This window comes from Megalobrama amblycephala, linkage group LG7 (genome assembly GCF_018812025.1).
Source record: "Megalobrama amblycephala isolate DHTTF-2021 linkage group LG7, ASM1881202v1, whole genome shotgun sequence".
In the NCBI taxonomy this organism is placed as follows: domain Eukaryota; kingdom Metazoa; phylum Chordata; class Actinopteri; order Cypriniformes; family Xenocyprididae; genus Megalobrama; species Megalobrama amblycephala.
Genome location: NC_063050.1, coordinates 37,737,390 through 37,762,766, shown reverse-complemented (window position 1 = coordinate 37,762,766; position 25,377 = coordinate 37,737,390). Strand labels below are relative to the sequence as shown.

At 39.8% G+C, this 25,377-nt stretch overlaps 1 protein-coding gene across 4 annotated transcripts; it reads left to right on the top strand.

Annotated features, from left to right (window-relative positions):
• The first annotated feature begins 17,210 nt into the window (after nucleotides 1–17,210).
• Nucleotides 17,211–24,967, top strand: pcdh18a (protocadherin 18a). 4 transcript variants are annotated; one of them, XM_048197329.1, is made up of 4 exons: nucleotides 17,211–20,305; nucleotides 20,586–20,641; nucleotides 21,529–21,698; nucleotides 23,640–24,967. In XM_048197329.1, exons 1-4 carry the CDS (start codon nucleotides 17,816–17,818, stop codon nucleotides 24,293–24,295), a joined length of 3,372 nt encoding a protein of 1,123 aa, XP_048053286.1. In that variant the 5' UTR covers nucleotides 17,211–17,815; the 3' UTR covers nucleotides 24,296–24,967. The 4 variants fall into 4 exon arrangements, with proteins under 4 accessions (XP_048053286.1, XP_048053285.1, XP_048053284.1 ...); XM_048197328.1 differs by having other exon boundaries at nucleotides 17,212–20,305; nucleotides 23,637–24,967; XM_048197327.1 differs by having other exon boundaries at nucleotides 17,212–20,305; nucleotides 20,553–20,641.
• The last annotated feature ends 410 nt before the right edge of the window (nucleotides 24,968–25,377 follow it).

Here is a 25,377-nt window from a genome sequence, read left to right as displayed (position 1 = left end):
TAAAGGTTTTCTCCTTGAGCTTTAACTATATGAATCTTTTATACTGTCTAGCTAAAACAAGCGTTTACCTGATCTGTAGGAATATTTGTTAAAGCGTTTGTTTGGATGTCAAAGAGATGATGCCAGATATATGCAATATAGCTCCAAGGTTAGTGGACCGTGGTGAGGCCTGATCTCTAGATGCAGAGAAACTCAATATTCAACAGACAACTACTGTCAAGTGTGTGAAATCATTTTATCTCACTAACAGATTTAAAATGAGATGTAGATTTAGATTTTTCTAATTCAATCTCATTTTCAAATTTCCTTGAGTCAAAGTTAATCCATTGGGTGGATGGATGGATGGATGGATGGATAGATAGATAGATAGATAGATAGATAGATAGATAGATAGATAGATAGATAGATAGATAGATAGATAGATAGATAGATAGATAGATAGATAGATGGATGTTGGGTGGAGTGAGTGAGTGAGTGAGTGAGTGGGTGGGTGGGTGGATGGATGGATGGATGGATAGATAGATAGATAGATAGATAGATAGATAGATATGTTGGGTGGGGTGGGTGGATGGATGGATAGATAGATGGATGGATGGATAGATAGATAGATAGATAGATAGATAGATAGATAGATAGATAGATAGATAGATAGATAGATAGATAGATAGATAGATAGATAGATAGATGAGTGAATGGATAGATAGATAGATGGATGTTGGGTGGGGTGAGTGAGTGAGTGGATAGATAGATAGATAGATAGATAGATAGATAGATAGATAGATAGATAGATAGATAGATATGTTGGGTGGGGTGAGTGAGTGGATAGATAGATAGATAGATAGATAGATAGATAGATAGATAGATAGATAGATAGATAGATAGATAGATAGATAGATGGATGTTGGGTGGAGTGAGTGAGTGAGTGAGTGAGTGGGTGGTGGGTGGATGGATAGATAGATAGAAAGATAGATAGATAGATAGATAGATAGATAGATAGATAGATAGATAGATAGATAGATATGTTGGGTGGGGTGGGTGGATGGATGGATAGATAGATGGATGGATGGATGGATAGATAGATAGATAGATAGATAGATAGATAGATAGATAGATAGATAGATAGATAGATGAGTGAATGGATAGATAGATGGATGTTGGGTGGGGTGAGTGATAGATAGATAGATAGATAGATAGATAGATAGATAGATAGATAGATAGATAGATAGATAGATAGATGGATGTTGGGTGGAGTGAGTGAGTGAGTGGGTGGATGGATGGATGGATGGATGGATGGATGGATGGATGGATAGATAGATAGATAGATAGATAGATAGATAGATAGATAGAAGCTTATTTTGTTCTCAGAAACACAAGGAAATGATGTAATTAGGGGGCAAAAGAATTAACAGCAACCTGAGCTCACCCTGTCACAGCATTAACACTCCACCACGGAGAACAGCTTATTTCTGTTCTTAAGGACTAATTTGCAACTTCGATTTTCCACAAGTTGGGTGAAAAAATACCGGGTCACAGTGCCCTTCTAGATGTGAAAATTGACTGTCTGTTTCACAGCATCTTTTTTTCTCTTTTTCTCCCCCCTCAGTCACTTTTCATAGTTAATGGAGTATTCATCGCAGCAGGTTTAATTTCACTCTTTCTTTTCTATTTCGCTTTAATTAACGGTGGGTTCCTCTAATCACTCTCTCTCTCTCAGCACTCCAACAAGCTAGACTGAAAGATCTTTACCCCCCACAGAGGAGGAGAAAAAAATGAGAGGGAAAAAGCTGCTATTATCTGTCTTTGTCCCTCTCCTCTCTCCTTTCTCCACTCAGACCTGTGAAAGGATTTTGTTTGTGTAACATGTTCCAAAGCCTGGAGGTCATCAAACACACTGACACTGAGGAGATGTGACCCTTGCACTGCAGCAGACACATGGTGTCTAATCATGTTTAATGTTTAATCACTCATTATTTTATATAATTGGTCTTCCTGGGATAATGTAACATTCTGTCTACAGTCCATTTTAATAAATAAATGAATAAATAAACAAATATATACTGTATATATTCTTAAATAATCAGAAGGAGGCTCTATGTAGAAAGGGAAATGTATATACCGTAATGGCCAAAAGTGATGTACGACATAGGAAAATTGCCTTCTTTGCACTTTATTCAAACTTTTTATTAAATATTAATTAAATATTTTGTATGCATGTTGTGAAGTTGTGTCTGAAGTGTAAAACTAATGTACGCATTCCATGTTTCATTTGTATCACATGTCATGATGCAATGAAACACAGAATTGTGCAGACATCATTTTTAACTAACTGGTCATACCAAGCTTGCAATCATTTTACCCAGCCTATAATTCAATAAATCACTATGTGGCAGATATGCTATAATATTAGATGTTATTTTTTGAATTTTAGTGAAAATGTCCAGCTGGAAGGAGCCGTCCTTTGCAACCACGAGGATATTGTTAAAATGGCAAAATCTGGTCAATCGGTTTGGATATTGTGAATGGTCACAATGTCCACAGTATTATTTCAAAGCACAGTGAGACTGAGCATTTTGACAGAAGGATGAAAATTACCTGAATGTGGGACCACCTCAAAACAGCTTCTAGAGACCTGGGTGAGACGTGCAATTGTGAGGAACCTCCAAATTCATCTTGAACTCTAAGCCAACAGCTATAAGAGGCTGCATTGGGAGGTTGTGTACCAGTAAAGAAACCATTTATTAGTTTTATCAACTGCAAAAACAAAAAAAAAAAACACCTTGCATTTGCCAGACAGAAGGACTGGAGTGTGAAAGATTGGAGCCCTGTTCTGCAGTCTGACAAGTCAAAATTTAACATCCTTATTGGATGGTGTCAGGTATGTACATAGGAAATGACTGGAGTTTTTTAATACCAGATGCATGCATGGATGCATAATGGCATGTCTGCAGCAGGTGTTGGAAGGATATACAAAGTTGCTGGCACTTAGAAAATGGACCAATACTTGGGAATCCTGCTGACCACAATGTAGTCGAAATCTGTTTGGAGAGCAAATGTGTATTTTATGATAACAATCCCAAACACACCATGACCACACCCATTGCCCACCATAGTATTTTTTTCCTACTATGGTAGTCAATGAGGGGCGAGATCTGCTTGGTTACAAACGTTCTTCCAAATATCTTCTTTTGTGTACAGCAGAACAAAGAAATTTACACAGGTTTGGAACAACTTGAGGGGGAGTAAATGACAGAATTTTCATTTTTGGGTGAACTATCCCTTTAAAGCCATTGAAAACCTTTGGGAAATTATAATCCTGAACTGTGTGATAAGTAATGCAGGTCTTCCAATGAACCTCAACTTTGGGAAGAACTTAATGAGGATTGGAAAGAAGTTGAGCATGACACATGCAAAGTTTAGCGAGTCAATACCCAAATGGCTGCTGTAATCAAAAACAAGAGAGAACCAGCAAAATTACTTATTACATTGCAGTCAATGTACCCTGTTGAAAAAAAAAAAAAACAGCATATGCTGGTTAGTTATGTTTTGAAGCATGGAAGCTGGTTTGAACTGGTTTATGCTGGTCCTTAGCTGGTCATGAGCTGGTTTAAGCTGGTCCTAAGCTGGTCCTGAGCTAAAGCTAGTTGCTTAAGACCAGCTTAGGACCAGCACTTGACCAGCTTAAACCACCTCTTGACCAGCTAAGAACCAGCATAAATCAGCTCAAACCAGCTGTTTTTTCAATCGGGAATGCTTTATTTTCTGTGAGCTTTTTGTTTTTCTATGCTTTTTCTGCATAGTACTGTAAAACACATACCTGTATTCCATGATCTGCTGGAGATTGCCTTTTTTGCCAAATAATGTTATCATTTTAACCAAGTTTAGAGTATTCTTCTAGTGTATATCATACTCCTCATATTATTATTATTTAATTAAAGCTAAAGTGTCATTAAAAGCAAATATCCCCTCCAGATATCACTTTTGGCCACTACTGTTTTCAGTTTAACAGTAATACAATAACTATATAATCTTGCAACTTTATATCTTACAGTAAGACTTTCTTGCAATTGAATGCAGCTAGTTTTGAGAGTGCTGAAGTAAGCATGTCCACGCCAGTGCTAACAGTAGTTCACTTCTGCCCCGATTCATCAGCAGCTGTTAGACAACAGTGATGCTAATACTATCAGTCTGCTAACATCTGCTAGCATGTGTGTTTCAGTGAAACTACAATAGAGACTACAAGCTCTATCATAGCCCAACACCTCCATATGCTATCTCTGTGAAACATCTTCAGGTAGAGAGAGTTCAGCCATGCCTGTGATGGAAGCGCTATCAGGTGCTAACATCTGGCCATGCTAGCTGCCATTCATCAATCAGTAAGGCAGTGTGGGCAAATAGGGCAGGAGAACGTGGGAGGAGGTGGAGATAACAAAATGGAGTCTTATCACCTGTATCTTATCAGCTCTAGCCTTGTGTGTTCCAGACTGATTGGAAACGTACAGTTGAGAAATGGTGATAGTGGAACTATGTGAACAAGAGCTGGAAGAGGGGATATTAACGCTATTAAGGCCTTCAGAATCAGAATCTAATGTTAAATGGCCATATGACCATAATGTGATTATGGGCTACCATGGGAATGAATCCATCAAAATTCATGAGACTATGCAGTTAGACACCAAACTGCATTTTTGGCTATTGTTTTTCTTAGCGTTCTCTAAACTGTGAGTGCAGTTGTCACAACTGTTGTATGGGACATCACAATTCTGTTGCATGTCTACAAAATGTAAGTCACCCAAAACATTTAGTTTATGCTTTAAAACCTGTTTGTGTCAATAAATTGGCCAATGCTACTAAAATGAAAAGATATTTTGTCATTATGTGAGCCACAAAATGAAAATGGCGAAAATGTTTTTTTTTTTTTTTTCCCACCATGGGAGTCAACCCTGTTAAACAAATCTTTCACTTTTTTGTTGACTCTGACTGCTTATTATACTATACAAGAATGTTGTTATCACATTGAGCTTTTTAGATACAGATTTCGACTGAAGGTAAAATTTTACTAGTCAAAATAAAATACTGTAGTATATATGCATACACATTTGCCAATTTAGCAGACATCACAAATGTTCCATGTCATATTTATGGAATATATTTGTCTGACAGATTTTAATAATTGAATGGATCATTTTGCATGTGATGGCTCACACGATGAAAGAATGCTTAGAAGTTGTGAAGAGTAGCACAGTTTCACTGAGAATCAACTCATCCATTTGAATAATAATAATAATAATAATAATACATTTTATTTATAATGCGCTTTTCTAAAACCCAAATAGCTACAAATAAAAACAAATAAAATAAAGAAATACTAAAATAATGCAATATAAAGAAACCATAAATCATAAAATTATCATTACAGTACAACACAATTGAATACAAATCAATTTTAAAGTTTTAACAGCTTCTTGAAACTGGCTAATGTGGAGCATCTCTGACAGTGAGAGAAAGTGCATTCCATAACCTGGGTGGTGCGACAGAGAAAGCTCTGCAAATCCACTGACCGAAGGGATTGAGAAGGCGTGTACAGGGTGACTAAGTCACAGATAGAAGAAGGGGATATTCCATGCATAGCTTTGTATGTTAGTGTTAGAGTTTTAAAAACAATATGCGACTGAACAGGAAGCCAATGCAAACTATAAAGCACTCCTGTGATGTGCTGATGTGATGAAGTATATGTAAGAATACATGCTGCTGAATTCTGGATATACTGCAGCCATTTGATTGATTTAGCAGGTAAACCAAGAAATAGTGGATTACAAAAGTCAATCCTGGAAGTTACAAATGCATGAATAAGCCTTTCAGCATTAGGCAATGTTTCTGAGATGATGGAATGCAGATTTTGCAATACTCTTAATGTGTGAGTCCAGTGTCATATGACACCAAGTTTACGAGCTTGAGCAGATGGAAATACGACACTATCATCCACAGTCAAGTTAAAATTGCTACCTTTGTGAATAGCCACTGGTGTGCCAATAAGTAGAACCTTTGTCTTAGAACAATTCAGTTTTTTAAAAAATGATGGTGCATCCACGTTTCCTGCACACACTCTGAAAGAATTGTAGAGGTGACAGTAGGATCAGACTTGGAGCTGTTGTAAATTTGGGTATCATCAGCATAAAAGTGATACCCCAAACCATATTTCCTAATGATTGCCCCAAAGGAACCATATAAACCCTAAACAATATGGAACCCAGGACAGATCCCTGAGGAACACCACTGGGAACAATCAGTGAGGTAAGATTTAAACCAATTAAGCACAGTACCAGTGATACCAAGCCATCTCTCCAGCCTATTTAGCAGGATATAATGGCACACTGTGTCAAATGCTGCACTGAGATCTAACAAGACCAAGATGGTAGAGGCTCCAGAGTCAGCTGAAACAAGCAGGTCATTCATAACTCGAACCAAGGCTTTCTCTGTACTGTGTCCCTTTCTAAACCCAGACAGAAAAGGTTCGAAAAGCTTGTTGGAAGACAAGTGTGAGTGGAGTTGTGCCACAACAACACGTTCCAAAACCTTAGCAAGAAAGGGTAGAGTTGAGATAGGTCTGTAATTTAATAGGTCAGGCTTATCACATCCAACTGCAACTTTAAGGGTTTTTGGAGCAATACCAGTAGTAAGGGAGGTGTTCACAATGTTCAAAATGAGGGGACTAATTGAAGAGAGACACCCCTTAAGAACAGATGTTGGTATTGAGTCAAGAGTACATGTAGTTGTATTCATTGCCATCGCTAATTTCAAAATACAATCAATAATGTTAAAGCTGGAGAATGCAGTTTCAGGAAAACTAAGTAGATAGGTCTCAGGAACTGCTTAGACGTGGCCTCTCAATATACGTATATCCCGGTAGAGCACTGATATTTAAGTTTATAAAGTCATTTGGCTGGTGCCAAGTCTCTCAGTATGATATCATAGAGTACAGCAGTCTTATTGTTCGATGAACGAACATTTAGATGTGCAAATTGAGCAGTTTTGAGTCACATGTTCTGAGGAGTCAGTTGTGGATAATGCAAGTTTCCATGGCAAACACCACGTAGAGAACGCTTTTGTGTTTCTGAGTCCATAGACTGAGAACATAAAACTTTAACACCAGTCCCAGTAGCATGAACATTCCGCCGCGATCCTCTTTGTAAATATTTCGGCCGACATAGAAGCCGTCATGATTGCAAGATCTTTTGAACACAGACATCAGGAAGAAAGTGATGTTCCAATGAGAGAAGTTCAGAAAAAGAGTACCTTATCATGATGAAATCCAACTGTTGAAGGACCTGCTCATCACAAAGCCTATACAGGGTTAAAATAATGATGACAATGGATAACAGGGAAATCCACATGATAGGAACAGTAACGTCCAAATTGAGTTACTTAATTTAGAATCCAGACACGTTGTTGTCACACAGCAGAACAGATAGCCCTCACACAGGCGGCAGCGTTCCCAGACGTCCCGGACGAACCACAGTGACACACACCGAAAGACTCACAGTAGAACTCCAGTATCAATAAAGCAGTGTAAAACACCAATTAATAATTAAAAAGATGGATGGAGAAGCGGCAGCCAACATTCTCTCCACCGGAAGTACCAACTGCAAGTTTAGTCTGATCTTATTGTTTTGGGGCCTCATTCAAAGAACTGAACCAAAGCAATTTAGAAAAATTGTAATTAATTTCAGTGTTTGAAATAAGGATATTTGGTCTACTTGGTCAAAAGGTGTGCTAAACATATTTCATACAGTGTAGAGCCGCCTCTTGATGTCTAATGTAAAATCTGTGTTTTAAAGCAAAATAGTTATTTGTGCCATTAATATTGTAGCGACACAGTTATTTTGAAAGATTGCTCCAGTATTACCTAATACTAACAATATTCCTTACCTTTGCCTTTCAGGTTTACTGGTCCTCACATGTGTGAAAGGTTTGTTGGAGACTTCTTGTTTTCTTCCTTGCCGTGTTTTGTTTTCATCCCCTTTGTTATTCGACATCTAGCATGCCAATCTCAATGGAGCAGAAGGGGGCTCTGATCACTGTTCTCTTTTCACCATGGATAACGAGATGAGGAGAGATCCATATACCACCCCAGAAGAAGAGACACAAAAGAGGGAGAGCTCGTTTTAATAGATCAAAGATGCATGTTTCCCAAAATTGTTGCCTTTGGATCGGGTTTGGCAGTAGGCTCATAGCAATTCAGAATAAAACGTTTAGTTGGACCTGATGTAAGAGCCGTGATTCAAGTGAAGCCCCTTCAGTCGCTGCAGATCATCACATAGGCTGCTGTGGTCTCACATGCATGTTTTCTCTGTGCCGTTCTGGCTGCTTAAGATTTGTTTATGTTCCTCTGCCAAGCATTTTGATGTAAATGATGCACATTTCAACGCTTGCCATTTTTATCCACATCTGCATTGGATATGCTGACATTTGGATGCAGTTTTTCCAATAGAACTATCACTGAGGCACATATGATTGCATGTAATTAAAATTAAAAATGATCAGTGTTTTCAATGGCCACACATTCAGTTTGTTTACTTTCATAGCTTTTAAGGAACGTTGTAGTTTATACACAGTGAAATACTGTTTGATGTTCTTGAACGTTAATGAGGTCATGTTAGATGCAGGTTGCCTATAATGTAACTTTTGTTTATAAGAAATATTATGCATTGAGATTGTTTTCTGTGGGTCACGGTAATATTTTTTTGGTGATGATTTTGTTTTCATAATATATTGAAATTTCTTGTACACAGTATTTCAGCAAAGCGTATTTGACCCTCGGGTCATGTTTACTGTATGATGCACATTTAAAAAGAGACTCATTATGCAGTTGTGTTTTAATGCCTCAGGTGATTATCTGTTTAGTTTGTTGGTATTGGAAAGAAAGAACATACTGCTAATGAATAAGAACTGTGCCAAGCATATCTCAACCAATCAACTGCTGATTCAAACTAAGATTTCTACAAATTACACATCAAGCTAAATAATGGAATTATTCTCTACATCTGGAGGAATGGGTTATTAGTGAGGGAGAATCATTTAAACAGTATATTAAAGAACTGTATCTATGGCTGGCTCAAATCTCATAGAGTCAATATGAAATTATCTTAGCTCATTTCATTTTCGAATGTGTGAGAATTCCTAGTGAAACAAGACACAAACATCAAGGATAGGGCTTGATTGTATCCACTGGGATCTGATCATTAATATGACATGCAGTTGAAGGGAAGGGGTTGAAATATAATGTGTGTGGTATCAATTGAAAAAGAATATAATTTCAGAGGAGGAACAAATTTTTATTTATTTATTTATTTTTATTCATTAGTTGTAATAATGCGCATTGATGTATTGCTCACTGTAAGACAAGGAAAGTTTTTTAAAGTGCCCCTATTATGCTGTTTAAAGGTTTCTAATGTTGTTTTGGAGGTCTCCAACAATAGGTTTACATGCATCCAAGATAACAATAAAATAACTTTAATTTTCTCATAATATACATTGCACATCACCTCTTTTCTTACAGTGTCTGAAACAGCTCGATAAAGGATTCAGTCTCCCTAAACCCCTCCTTTCCAAGAGCCTACTCTGCTCTGATTGGTCAGATGGCCCAGTCTGTTGTGATTGGTTTAATACTTATAGCGCATGTTGGAAACGAAAGCTCTGGAGGCAGACATCTTGCATACGCAGTGATATGAACAGTAATGATGGTGTGGGTTTACCGATTTGAGCCCAAGTCCTCATCCTTTTGAAGTGCATGCAAAGTGGATTCGCAGTGCTGAAAACAGCATCTTCTCAACAAGTCAACAACACAAACCAACTCTTCCAGGCCTTAGCTACAACTGCAGTGTTTGAGGGTGGATCAAAGTAGACATTGTTCATGGGCAGCCAATGAAGAGCAGGCTAGCATTCAAATTTGTTACAAACTTAGGTAGGTTTGTAACGGGAAGTGAGACTGGAATTGCTGACTCTTCGGCAGCTCAGAATCAATTCTTTCTTTTGGGAGACAACTTTATTTCTTGTGCACTTTGGTCTTTAAAACTTTGCAGGCCTTTTACATTCGCAAACAGTTATTAGACACTGCATGAAAGGTCATAAGAAAAAGCATAATAGATGTACTTTAACTTTGTCTAATCCACCATATTTTGCTTGGCTACAGTGCAAAGAAAAAGTTGTAGCAACTTGTATTGTAATGTGGGAGTCGGCTAAATAAATGAGCAAGAAATCTGTATGTGATAGTCCTAATATGGCTATTGCCCACTTGCTTTTCAACCAATCAGTTACAACTACTACTTCATTAATATTCATGAGCCAGGGTGGTCTTGCCTCTGTTTACACCTGGTATTAAGTCATGTGGTCGAATGCGTTGGGACATCCACATAAGACCTAACGCATAAACATTATGGGAAGCGTGCTAGCCAGACAGGATTTAAACTTTGTCAGCTGAAGACCCAAGTTTGGTTTGAAGATGAAAAACGTACCAAGCACAATGTTCTCTCACCATTCCTGATTTCTATCACATTCACAGCATTCAGCGTGATCTTGCGGCTATCAGAGCAGAAACAAAAGCTACTGCTCTCCATGTGTATTTCCGTCCTGTCCGGTCGTGTTCATATGTAAATTGTGTGAGCTTATTCTGTCCATTAGATCAAAAAAAGCCCATACATTTACCCACCCATAGACTATCCCATCAGAAAAATCAGGACAGAAGTGGTCGAAAGTGGACAAAAGAGACCAGGTGTAAACGGGAATGCGTCTCCCTCGTCGACTTGTGATCCGATCGACCAAAACACATCTTAATATACCAGGTGTAAACAGGGCCCTTTAGTGAACTTGACTTAGGACCTCAAGATATTACAAAATATTGAACAGACAGTACTTCTATCCGTTGTTTTAATTCACATCAAATTAAATATGCTGTCTACCCTGACTCCCACTGTACTGTCCTACACCCACACTGTACAGCCCACACATGGACAAGATCTAAAAACAGAAACGTGCAGCAGCTGGATGATAAAGTCTCTGTCTCTTGTCCAAGCCACCTAGGGACCCCTAAACCACATTTACCCGTAGGAGCCCCACTTCTCCGCTGCCGAGCTGCTCTCCATTCCTTTACCCACAGCCGTAAATCTAGCCTCTAACAAACTTCGAAATACACAGACCGCCTGATACATGTAACCCATGAACCTTTGCTCACACGGGAAACACAGAAGAGCTAGGGCCCCCACTGTTTAACTACCTCTGCTGGAACGCCTTCGGCTAGCATGTGCTGTAGTTTCAAAACTCACGTTTTTGGCCGCTCACGTCTCCCCGGTGGAATAAAGGCAGTAACGTAAAACAGACCGTCACCAGAAATTACAAACCTAAAAGAACTGTGGTTCATTTGTTTAAAAGACTGTTAAAGGCAGAACATTTTTCCAATCATGTAACATGACAGTCTGCTGAGACCTAAAGCCTTATAAAGGCCTCGGCTGCCATTAACACAACTGTAAAAGATGTATTACTTTATATATTGACACAGTCCTGAGAAAACAGCTTTATTTGGAGGCGTTTTATACATGCTGTGGACTAACTAGGGGATTGCCCACTGAAATATGTGTCAAGGAAGCATAAAACAATTAAGAATACGTTTTCTAAATAAAACACTGTTTTCCTCTACTTAGCTCATCTGCCTGCCAAGCTCTGGCACTGACCCATTTACAACTGCTGCTGCAAATGTTGGCACTAATACCATCTGCATTCTGATACCTTCATTAAAACATTACTGCAACAACTCCATCAACGTGTATCCCATTTATGGTTGTCTGATTTGTTTCCATGGTGATCAATGCTCCAAAAATAAGCTGTCAGTCATTAAAAATGGAGTCCAGTCAGGGAACTGAAGCATCATGTTCATCATTAATCACACATATTTTTTAATATACTTATTTATTCAAAAAAATTTTAATTCTGTCAATATTTATTCACCCGTATGTCGTTTCCAAACTTGCAATATTTTTTTTTTCTTCCGCGGTATATTTTGAAGATTATTTTTAAAATCTCCTTGACTTTCACTGTATAGAAAAAAACTGATATATTTCAAAATGTCTTTATTTGTGCCACAGATGAAAGAAAATAATACAGGTTTGAGTAAAAGACGAAAATATGTCTTTTATGATGCTAATGTATGTGTGTGTATGTGTGTGTGTGTATTAGAGAATAAGCTATAATCTTTATGTCCGTCTTTCATTTCTCTTTCCCTCTCTCCTTCTCATTCTCTCACTCGTCAGAAGGAGCCACCTCAGCAGACATCAGTGTCAGTGTGATTTGTCCTGGGTGACGGTGCTTGAACTTGGGCTGAGAGGTTGGTATTACTCATTGCCAGTGTGAGTGTGTGTGGATGGCTTTAGGGAGGTACATGTCATTGACTCTCAGTTTAAAAAAAAAAATCTGAATTAAGAGTAACCTATTTCTGTAAGAACAGAGAAAAGAAATCCTTACTTTGACTAAATCCTAAAGGATACTAATAGGATACTAATAGATTGCAATAGATTTTTGGGTGTCTTGCAATTACCTTTATCTTTGTGATAAGATTCCCCCCCGATTCCCCCATAAGACCCTAATCTAAAAGGGCTGTAGAATATGCCCATGCAGAATAAGGCATTAATATGTGCTTTAGAAATACTAATAAACAGCCAATATCCTAGTAATATGCATGCTAATAAGGAACTAGTTAATAGTGAGAACTGGACCCTAAACTAGTGTTAGTGTTACACATATTAGAGTAAATATTAGTTCCTCAAGGCATGCTTTTAGGGATTTTTCCCAGTGACAAGATGTAGGCCCTACTGTACCTTTTTTTTTTTTCTGGTAGGCCCAGTGCACAGTATTAAACAAGAAAAATTAGATATTGAACACATGGTTCCCAGAAGGACTATTATGATTACCAATGCAATAAAATGTCCATTTATCATTTTTATGTAGTAACTGCAAAAAAAAAAAAAAAAAAAAAAAAAAAGCTTTTTTTTGGTTATATAAATTTATATAATATATAAAACATTTAAAATATGATAAAATTGAACATCAAAAAAAAAAAAAAAAAAAAAAGAAGAATTAAAATGATTCCTTAGTGCCTGATGTAATTTAATTTTCTTTGTAGCAGCGGAAGATTGTTCAAATGGGGTTTTGATAAAGATTTCACAGTAGGCTATCCAACAGAGCAAAAATCCTGTGGGAATTTCAGTTTATACAGATATTCCCATTAGAACATACTTTAGCTCTTATTCCAAATGATAACAGATTTTCAGCAGGAATGCGTATCACACTCCTTAGAAACTATGTGCCCAAGGCTTTTCATTCATACAATATGCAAACTTTGATTTCAGTCAAATATTAATGGACATTATCAAGCTCTCTCTGCACTGTAAGCATAAACTCTCGCTAGCAACATTAGCAACACAGTGTAGCTGAGGGTGGCCCTCGAGTGCAGCTGTCATATCATTTCCACAAATTAGCCTGTACATACACTAACTTGTGGTTTATAGCAGGGCTATATTACCATAGTGGGCTACTGTTAAAGGAAAGCAATAAATTTGTCGTCCTCACCGCGACACGAAGCTCAATATGGTGTTCTTAAGAACGAACACTACATGCATCACGCGAGCAAACAGGCTCTTGAGTCTTGTTATCCCGCTCAACGACTCATAAAGCAGTAAAAGTACCGTTCCAACCGGGGGGAGAGGACTAAGTTTGCTCTTTGGCCCGGTATGAATAACAATGTGCATTGTCAGAGACCTTTGTGACCGGGGGTCTATTGAGAAAGCGAGACGCAGCCCGCCTTGAAAGAGAAAGCGCTAATCGAATGAGGGATAATAAGACAGACGAGGCGACAGATGCTCGCGTGCCTTTACAACGGCAGCGCGCGCTCGTTCACGCGCATTCCAGCAACACCAAAAGCAAAGTTCGCGCGCGAGTTTGGAAGCCAACCTCATTTGGGCTGCGTTCCACCTGCTGCGGCCATTGTTTGGCTGGGAAAGGACAGAATATCAATGACAAAAGTTGAATTCGTGGCTTGGTTTTATGGCACATGGAGGGATGCGACTCTGTCAGGGAGATTGAGACGCAGTGGTCCCGTATGATGTCGTAAAGTTGTACTGGCACCAAACATGCAGATGTTTTTTGCTCGTAGACTTGTTCATTATGCCATTTGAGCCTTTTATTTATTTATTTATTTATTTAGAAGGTTAAAATAGACATTAGAAATATGTGTCAAAGTTGCACCTGCCTCACAAGTTGGCTTTCAACTTGAATATTTGTTTTACTATCGCATTGTTCGCGAGTTTAAATGGGTTATGTCAGATGAGAGACTTTTTTTTTTCTTTCTTTTTTTAAGCAAAACCGTGTCTAAGTGCATTAGCCTGCATGCATCTGTTTTTACTTATCGCACTTCTTTTAGACTGTGTGATTTTTCATGCAACACCGCGGGCATTCCAGAACCCCCGAAATTCAGCAAAGACTTTGACGTCTTTGTTCAGGCAATGTGATTAGAGCAGAGGTAATTGCATTAAGGCTTCGGAGCCAAAGAGAGCGCTCGGCCGTATCAAACCTGGTTAAAATCGCCCTGCTAAAATTGGCCGGGCGAAATGCAGACGATTCGCAAACACGGTGTCTTATGAAAAGAATAAACTAAACAAAAGAAAGTGGCGGGGTCAAACGTGCGCCTTCTGGTTTTCCCCGTAATCACTTTCCCAAACAGTCGCTCGAATACCCCAGTGTCTCAGTATGGGCCCTCTTGGTTTGTTAAAGCACATGGAACTCCAGGCTTGGGAAAAGAGGAGCAGCATTTGTGTCAAATCTGTCGCCAAAGGGCTTTTTATTAATCCAAGCCCAACTTCTGTGCGTTTGATATGGTTGGCTACATTTCCACGGGTTAAAATATCACCATGGGAATTTGAGCGAGAGTCAGGAAATAGGCCATTTAATGTATTTTATTCATCCGTTTGCCCGTGAGCGTGATAGAGCAATTGAATTGTCCCCGTTTTTACACTTTCAAACTGAACTAATTTTCCTCTATAGTTTAGACTCAGAGAAGGCTTTCTCTCAAAGAGTAACCGTGACCCAAGCACAAATGCAAAGTGACCCAGTCCAGACGACCCGGCCCAGACTGTGCACATTCTTCTTAAGCGCTTACATGGATGTTATGTTAATACATTTCGCTGGAATCACACCAAAAGACGTGTAAAACCATATTATTCACGTGCGCAGAGCTGTTTGTGCGCGTGAGTTTTTTGTACTCATTCATCAGAACAAGTGATTCGACACACGGCTTAAACTTAAATCTATATGGCAGATGACGAGTCAGTAGCGCGTGAGAATACTTGAACCCCAAACGGAAAGCGGGTGACACTAAAAGGATTTAAGAAATATACTTAAGCAGTTTTCCTAAACACTTTCGCCAGCTGATGTAAAGATTTGTCTAGTCCCTCAAAATGAAAGAATGTCATACAGTAACCTGAAAAATGCTGGGCTCAAAACAACCCAAGTTGGGTTGAAAATGGACAAACCCAGCGATTGGGATGTTTTAACCCAGCGGTTGGGTATGTTTGACCAACCTGCTGGGTAGTTTTATTTAACTCAACTATTGTTTAAATATTACTGTATTGCTTGCTTAAAATGAACGCAAAATAATAATTAAACAATAAACATTTATTATTAATAAATGTTTACCTTTTGATTATTATTGTTGCCTCTAGTAATTATGTGTCTGATTTTTAATTTCCAACCTATTTTGGGTTCATTTTAAGCAGCCATATTGTAATTTTTAAACAACAGTTGGGTTAAATAAAAAAGGGGCAAACATTTAACCCAACCACTGGGTTAAAACAACCCAATCGCTAAGTTTGTCCATTTTCAACACAACTTGGATTGTTTTTAACCCAGCATTTTTTACAGTGGACTACTATATATATATATATATATATATATATATATATATATATATATATATATATATATATATATATATATATGGAGTACATTTTACAAGGGAATTCTATTTCAGTTTTTCTTCTTTAAAAATTTCCTGTTTACTTCAGAGTGTTAGCTACTTTCCATTACTTTTGTATCTTTTATATTTTCTTTTTTTTTCATGAAATGAAATCAGATGTGCACCATTCCCATGAGGTAAATGTAGAAGTTGTAAGATTTAAGCCTACTTGTGAAAATAACTGAGGTAAGAGTAGAATTTCATGTCTGTATTGATCATTTTGATGGATGTTAAAGAACTGGTATCTGAATCAGGAGGGTGTCTTGTTGATATACATAACATCCATGGAATCCACACAAGCTTTTTATCTATAGCCTTATATGTTAAATTCAAACTTTTGTGGCTGACCATAAGGGGAGGATTGCAACACTTTCCAGCATACTTCTATTGGACCTCTATTGGACATGATCATGAGACTAACACAAACGGTGTTATGTTTTTTCGAATCCTATGTGTTTCAAATCTGTTTTATAGTTCTATATTTGCTTCTAGTATATATATATATATATATATATATATATATATATATATATATATATATATATATATCGAAATGATGAAGAAGCAACAGAAATGTACATGGAGTAAAAGGTGGAACTGGACCCCATGAGCACAACAGCCCTTTATATGTCAGAGCAACAGACTACCCTCTGTGCATAATAATTAATGTTGATGTTTTCATTTGGTGTTACAATCCGATTAGTGGTTCTTATAAGATTGCCACACTGGCAGAATCCTCTGAAGAACGTTTAGAAAACGTTTTGAAAATATCTCATATACCATTAGTATTTTTGGAGTTCTTGAAGGAAAATATGGGTTCCACCTTGTAAGTTCCTCTCATTTTCCTGAGAGGGTTCCTGAGATCACCTCCAGGGGGGTGATCTCAGGAACCCTAAATGGTATCTTTTCATTTTTACAACAGCAATCTTCTTCTTTTATAGCAGAAAAACATGGGATTGTTATATTTACATTAAGTTCTTACAGATGTTTAAACAAAATGGTTCTCACATTTAGATTAATAAACGAGGTCATGAATCATCTTTAAAGAACAGATGAGCATCTTTTATGTAGCTCCACACATTCACCAAACAAACATTCTTCGAAGCTTAATCAAGATAGAGGTATAAGTTAATACATTGTATTGACAGTCATCTAGAGGGAAAGTTCAGCTCGAGTTATTCTTAAATTCTGCTCTCTCATCCTTTGTTGAAGCGCGTTCAGGAGAGGGAGAGAGAGGGGGGAGAGAGAGACCCTAAAGGGCGGAGTTATCCACTTCCTTTCTCCCCTTCATTTAATTGGGATCTATAGTGGCTCTGTGTTGAATGGTCAGTCGCAGAGAGAAGGGGCAGCCCTTGATTTAGGAGAAGCGTTTTGTCTGAAGCCGTGGCTCTAAAGGAGGCTTTGCTATTTTGGGTTAGTCAGTCAAAGAGTGTCTTCAGACAGCGGGAGACAGCTACACGCGCACACAGGCTCTCCAGACGGAGGTTGCGCTTCCAGTCTCTTGATACGCGCAACAGATTTCTCCTTAGTGACAGAGGGATATGCGCTTTTGGTTTTAATGCCATTGCTTGTTTTATACTGCTGCACTCTGCTTGTTTTTCAAGACCCATTTTTGACGTCGGAACCTTTTGAGAAGACGTTTTCTTTCGCATTTGGGGATGTTTTTGAGACCATAACAACGCATGTAAAGGACTGAGCCAACACAACAAAGGAAGCGACAATCATTCTGAGAGTTTATTTCTGTGCCTGTCGGAACCCAACATGGATACCAGCAAGGTCACAGTGTTCTGTGTCACTTTACTCAAACTTGCTCTGCTCGTTACATTGGCACGACACGTCTCGGCCAAAACTCTGAAATACCAAGTTTACGAAGAGCAGAAGGTGGGGACAGTAATCGCCAGACTTCGAGAAGATGTCGCTGATGTTCTGTCCAAACTTCCGAGCTCGATTCCGTTACGATTTAGAGCTATGCAGCGAGGCAGCGCGACTCTTCTCTCCGTGCGCGAACAGGATGGAGAGATCAGCATCAGGACCAAAATAGACCGCGAGAAACTGTGCGAGAAGAATCTTAACTGCACTATCGAATTTGACGTCCTCACCCTCCCAACGGAGCACCTACAGCTGTTCCATATCGAAGTGGAGATTTTGGACATTAACGACAATGCGCCACAATTCGCGCGTCCCGTCATTCCCATAGAGATCTCCGAAACCGCCGTCGTGGGGACGCGCATTCCCCTTGACAGCGCCACCGATCCAGACGTCGGGGAGAACTCTCTGAACACGTACTCTCTGACCCCATCTGACTTCTTTATGATTGATATTCTAACTAGAACCGATGGCGCCAAGTACGCGGAGCTCGTTGTGCTTAAAGAGCTGGACAGAGAGGTGCGAGCGAGCTATGAACTCCAGCTCACCGCCTCAGACAGGGGCGTTCCCCCAAAATTTGGAACAACGCTCCTGAAAATCAGCATAGCTGACGCGAACGACAACAATCCGGTATTTGAGAAGCCATCTTATGTGATCAATTTGCTTGAAAATTCCCCTTTAGGCAGTTTGCTTATTGATCTGAATGCTACTGACCCAGATGAAGGAACCAATGGGAAAATAGTATATTCTTTTAGCAGCCACGTGTCACCTAAAATTTTAGAGACCTTCAAAATTAATTCTGATAATGGTCATTTGACACTGATGAGGAAAGTTGACTTTGAAAGCACAAATTCGTATGACATAGATGTTCAAGCTCAAGACATGGGGCACAACTCAATGCCAGCACACTGTAAAGTCATAATCAAAGTGGTAGACGTGAATGACAACAACCCTGACATTAGTATCAATTTGATGTCCACTGGGAACGAGGAGATAGCTTATATATCAGAGACGGCTCCTGTAGATTCATTTGTTGCTCTGGTGAGAGTAGATGACCTGGACTCTGGGTTGAATGGAGAGGTGGAGTGCCGTCTCCACGGTCAGGGTCATTTCAGGCTGCAGAAGACTTATGAGAAGAACTACATGATTGTTACAAATGTCACTCTGGACCGAGAGAAGAGGTCAGAGTTCAGCCTGACTGTTATAGCCGAAGATAAAGGCTCTCCAAGTTTATCTACCATCAAACACTTCACTGTGCAGGTCCAGGATGAGAACGACAACGCGCCGAGGTTTGAGAAGAGCAGGTATGAGATTTCCAAGGCAGAAAACAACTCCCCAGGAGCTTATCTGTCATCTGTGAAGGCCTCAGATCCAGACCTGGGGCCAAATGGACAAGTGAGCTACTCAATACTTGAAAGTATGATCCATGGGAGCTCCATCTCCACTTACGTCACCATTGACCCCTCTAACGGAGACATTTATGCCCTGCGTACTTTTGATCGCGAAGACGCAAGTCAGATCTCCTTCTTAGTCCAGGCCCGGGATTCTGGAAGTCCTCCACTGCGTAGTAACGTGACTGTTGTGTTGAATGTCTTGGATGAGAATGACAACAGGCCAGTCATCATGATGCCTCAACTGTGGAACCACACAGCGGATGTCCCGGTATCCAAATACGCAGAGGTCGGGGACGTTGTAACTGTTGTCCGTGCGATAGACCGTGATGCCGGCTCCAACGGTGACCTTTCGTGTTTTGTCGTAGGAGGCAACGAGGCAGGTTACTTCGCTATGGATGCTAAAACATGCGAAATTCGGACCAATGTCAGCATGCAGGACATTCCACAGGATCACGTGGAGCTGACCATCCTAGTACAGGACCATGGTGCCCAACCCCTAAGTGCCAGAGCCCTACTGAGACTTTCGCTTTATGAAAACATTGAGAACCACATGAACCCCCATCTAACAGGTGGAGGAACTGGAGACGGCCCTCTAGACGTGTCGATGATCATCATCATCTCCCTTGGGGCAATCTGCGCTGTTCTGCTCCTCATCATGGTGGCCTTTGCCCTTCGCTGCTCACGTGAAAAGAAGGACACTCGCTCATACAACTGCAGGGTGGCTGAGTCTACTTACCAACAGCACCCTAAAAAACCATCACGGCAGATCCATAAGGGTGACATTACCCTGATGCCCACTGGAAATGGGACCCTTCCAATCCGGGCACACCATCGCTCGCCAACCTCCTCGCCCGGACCGGAACGGGCCCACATGGGCAGCCGGCAGAGCCAACACAGCCGCCATTCGCTAAACAGCTTGGTCACTATTTCCTCCAATCACATCCCTGAGAACTTCGCCCTGGAACTTACACATGCCACGCCCCCTGTGGAGGTAAAAGCAAGCCTTTGAATGCCAATTTAAACAGTGTAACTGATGCTAATCTTCATAAAGAACTTGTGAAATCTCTGCCCATCTGTTTATACTCATCTTTTCATTCACCTATGTACACATAACATTCACGTCATCGTGTGTTGTTCTCTAATACTTTTCATTTGTTCATTCGTGTGTGTGCGTGTGTGAACGAGTGTCGTGTTCCATCAGTATTTATTTTTATTTATGTCATCTGTTTTTGCTATAGCAAGTCTCACAGCTCCTCTCAATACTCCATCAGGGTCAGTATCAGCCGCGGCCCAGCTTCAGAGGGAACAAATACTCTCGCAGCTACAGGTAAACTTACAAACAAACAAACAAATACTACGCTCCAAGCTCCAACTCCTTATATGGACATGATGTGCTCTAAATAGTATGGTAGAGTAGATGGGTAGTGATGCTCAACCTGTTGTGTGCTGCTGGTTCGATCGGATTGGATGATAGGTATTCTAAAATGTTTGTGGTAGAATAGGACAGAACTTCCCTGTTGCCGTGGTCACCCACGTTCGCAGATCCTGATTGGACTGCTCCTCACATGAGGTCATAGCTTGCTTTCTGTGCCTTTTTTCTTTCCTCTCATCTGCGTTTTGTTCTTGGATCATGTCATTTTATCTCATGCATATTGTTGAAACCATTGTTCCATACAATGATGCATTTATAATGTCACATTGATGTTTTAAAAACACTAGCTTTAGATAGTTTTACTTTTTTTTTTTGTCTTTTTTTTTTTTTTTGTCCTGCACGCCTCTGCTGATGTGAATCAAAATATTTAAGGGACATTTTTGGGGTGTGAGATAAATGCATGGTGCTAAAAAGACATCAATGAATAGACCTGTTTAAATGATGGTTAAATAAAGATTACAGTCTGTACAAGCTCAAATGATGGGTGGGGCATGTGCTTGCCTGCTTTGCATATGCATGATCATAGATTGTATGCAATGCATAAAGATGCTTTTGGGAAACTCTGAGTTTAATATTTTAGCTGAATTCATACAATTAAACATGTAATGCAATTCTGAATGTGTTACATGTTTGATTTCTCCTTCAAATCACCTTTTTAATAGAGGGAGGGGGTGATTGAGTTTTGAGATTTAATTAGAATTTTGCATATAGTATATATTTTATACTGTATACTCCAGAGCATCATGATCAATCTGTAACTGTTTGTGTGAATGTGTGTGCAGGTACGCCCTCCAGGACATGGATAAGTTCAGTCTGAAAGATAGTGGGCGTGGCGACAGTGATGCGGGCGACAGCGACTGCGAGATGGGCCGCGATTCGCCCATCGACCGGTTGCTAGGCGACGGCTTCGGAGACCTCTTCCACAGCGATGGACACCACCGTCTCCACCCAGGTGAGAAATTAAGTCACTCGTGTGGTTTCACACCTTTTTATCACCATGAATTATGACATTCATCAGCTTGATTATATCGAGCACATTGCATTTATGATGCAGTTTAACACCCAGTCTACAGTGACTTATTTTTATTACTTTGTGAACAGGTGCAGGTATAAATTAAATGACCTGCGCTGCACTTTTATACTCAATATGCAGGAGAAAATTAAGGAAAAAACCTTTGAATTATGTGGTTCTTGGTTGAAATCATGTTATTTTTGTAACTACTACCTTTTGCAGTGTCAATCTGTTTTATCGGTAGCTTAAGACAGTGTATGTGCATGTGCGTGTGTGGAGGCGTGGACTGAAGTGTTATTTCCCTGTATTCATTCTCTTCTCTGAGTGACAGCCCTATGCTTTCAAAATCTGAACTGAGGAAAATTCACCGTAATTGCTTTCACAATGCAGTTAAAACCCCCCTTCCACACACACACTCTCTTTTCACTCCCCAGAGGGCTGCTATTTCAGCCCTGCTCTTCCTCTTTTATAGAGAGAAAGAAGCAACCTGTGTGCATCGATTAGAGTTTCACCCTTTCCTCACCAAAGCAGTTTAATGTAATTTTCTCTCAGTTGCGTTTTTCTCCATCCCAATTCTAGTTTGTCCTCTCCATTTTCTTCCCCTTGCTGCTTTGTCTCTAATATTCAAATTCAGTCATATCTGATTTGGGTGAGGCGGCATTGCCAAAGTAATGAATAATAATCCAGCTTAACAAAGGATGTCAGCCTCCACAAGAGAAACTGGAATGGAAGAATGACAAACTCTCAATCTCCTCTGCTTCCCAAGCTCCTTCCCCAACCCACCCGCCCACCTCCGAATCCTTTCTCTAACTTCCTAACCTTATCATTCCTCTTCATTTTCCCATTCTCTTTCATCCCTTTGTTTTCTTCACTTTCCTTTCTATCATTTTTCACATGCCCAGAGGAAATTTCATTGCTCAGATGTTGCTCTTTCATAGCTCAGGAGATTTATTTTCATTTAAGTACAGTATGAACTTAGTCTCACCCCTTATTTACACTGCACACGTCTGCGGCGCGTTACAGCTCCGACGCGGCCACCGGAGTCGATCGCGACCACTCTAGTCAATGCTTGTGTTTACACCAGCCGCACCGCAGCACGTTCCAGAAGCATCCCAGAAGCAGCTCACTGCGCCGCTTCGCTAAAGATAGGCGCCAAGTCTATTTTTGACGGACGCCGAGTCCAAGCCGTGCCATTCAAATACAAAATAAAGTCAAAATAAACACACTGTGTAGACTCTCGATTATATTTCACATCACTTGGAGGCCAGAAATTGACGTCAAGAGATTCGAAGTTGAAAAACGTGAAAATCTTTTATCCTATAACTGGACTTTTAAATGTATTAACTTTGTCTGTAGGCTACAGCAAAACTACATGTCGACATGTCAACTGCAACTACATGTCAACTTATTCTACTAACCCAAACCCTAACACAACCCTGACCTAACAGTCTACTAATAGTCTATTGATACTCTAACGAGAGTTGACATGTCGTTGCAAAGTTACTTATAGTTAGAAGAATGTCTAAAGTGGATCATCGAAATAAAGTGCAACCGAATACAGTATAAAAATGACAGTTTTAGACAGGGCTTAGATTAAGCCAGGATTAGGCCTTAGTTCAATTAGGCTATTTAAGTAGCTTTTATAAATGTGCCTTTAAACCTTACTGGTGTGCATCTTGGGACAAAACAATTGCACTGGCTTATTTTAAGATATGTCAGTGCAAGTTGCTTTCAGTTAAAACAGCTCAAACATACATTTTAGTCTGGGACTTGGCTTTAGCCTTGTCTGTGAAACCGGGGGATAATGTTTAAAATCCAAGTTTGATTGATTTTGCTTCTAAAAACCCACTGAGAAACGTCTCTCTGTCTTTCTCTCAGCAGTCATGAGATTGTGTACGGAGGAGTGCCGTGTGTTGGGTCACTCTGACCAGTGCTGGATGCCATCTCAGGCGTCCTCGGATTACCGTGTGAACATGTACATCCCTGGAGAAGAGAGCAGGCCTCAGGTCCTCGAAGAGGACCAGCAGTCAGTCGACTCAGCTAAGAAGAGCTTTTCTACCTTCGGAAAGGACAACGATGAGGAATGCGGCAGCTCACTGCTGTCAGAAATGAACAACGTCTTCCAACGTCTCTTGCCGACTTCTTACGCTGAGGTCAAAGAGCTCGAAGAATGTGCCGCTCCGCCCCCTTCCTTCATCGGCATGGAGAACAGAAAGGGCTTCCTGCCGGGTAAAGCGGCATCTACCGGTCCTTCTTACCCACAGGGTGTTGCCGTGTGGGCGGCCAATACTCACTTTCAGAATCCCGGTGGTGCCGTGACTAGCGGACATGGCTCAACCAATCACGCGGCGTCGCAGGCGCATTTAAAATGGCTGCCGGCGATGGAGGAGATTCCAGAGAACTACGAAGAGGACGACTTGGAGAGCGTGCTCAGCCAGCGGCAGGGAAAACGCAATGACACGAGACACGAAGTTGTCGACGCTAGCGAACTGGTTGCCGAAATTAACAAATTGCTTCAAGACGTACGCCAGAGCTAAGCAACAATCTGTTAAAGAACATTTCCCTATCTCATTCTTTTTCGTTCGCTCTATTTTCATAGAGTGAACTAATCATTTAAAGGAGGAGAAAGGGAGAGAGTTCTGCGCTGTAGCCTTGATTGAGTCGCATGTGGAAGCTTTTCGGTTAATATTGTTTACTTGGTATGACTTTTTGGTCTTTTTGTACAAAAGTGAACACAATGTGATTGTAAACACCTTTTATGTTTTTTTACACCGTATTTATATATGTGTATATATGTGTTTGTACAGAAAGCAATTCAAATGTCTATTTTTATACAGTATTTCACTGCATGTACCTAAAATTAAACCAAGATTTGTTTGTATATTTGAAAATGAATGCGTGTGTGTGTGTGTGTGTGTGTGTGTGTGTGTGTGTGTGTGTGTGTGTGTGTGTGTGTGTGTGTGTGTGTGTGAGAGAATGTTTTAATCGATACAGATTTCACAGTGTATACAAACTATTGTTGGTGGTCCGATTCTCTGTTATCATTATTGTGAACACCAAAATACTTTGACCAGAATGGTTCTCTTTCCATGGTTTATCCATGAGTGACTGTGAAATGTTTCTTGGGACCTTATAAGAATTTATCTCTTTGTCAGCAGACCTTTCTGTTACGATTTTACAATAATGTTGCATTAAAAAAATTGGAAATATCTCTTTTACGCTGTCTGTTTTTCCTTCATTATTTATCCTGTAGTAAATCTATTGGTCTTAGATGTAATTATGTTTACCCTTTGGCAAATCCGCATTCGTAAGCTTTCATTATGAAATCATCTTTTACTGTTAGCCTTGGAACTTGTTGGAAATGAACCAGACAGAATCGATCAACTCTTTAAAGAATCTAGCCAGTGCAATAAACATGAATCTCTTTTCATGGACCTCCACCCCTGTTGCTTTCACTAAGAGCTCCCCCTTTTGAGCAGAGCAGGTATTGCAGTAAAAAAAAAAAAAAAAACCCTTAAAAAAAATGTTTCATGGCATGTCCAACAGGAGGAGTGCTAATCAAATCCTGTTTGTCCATAAAAATCTTATCAAGTACTTATACACGTTTGTTCTAGAAATA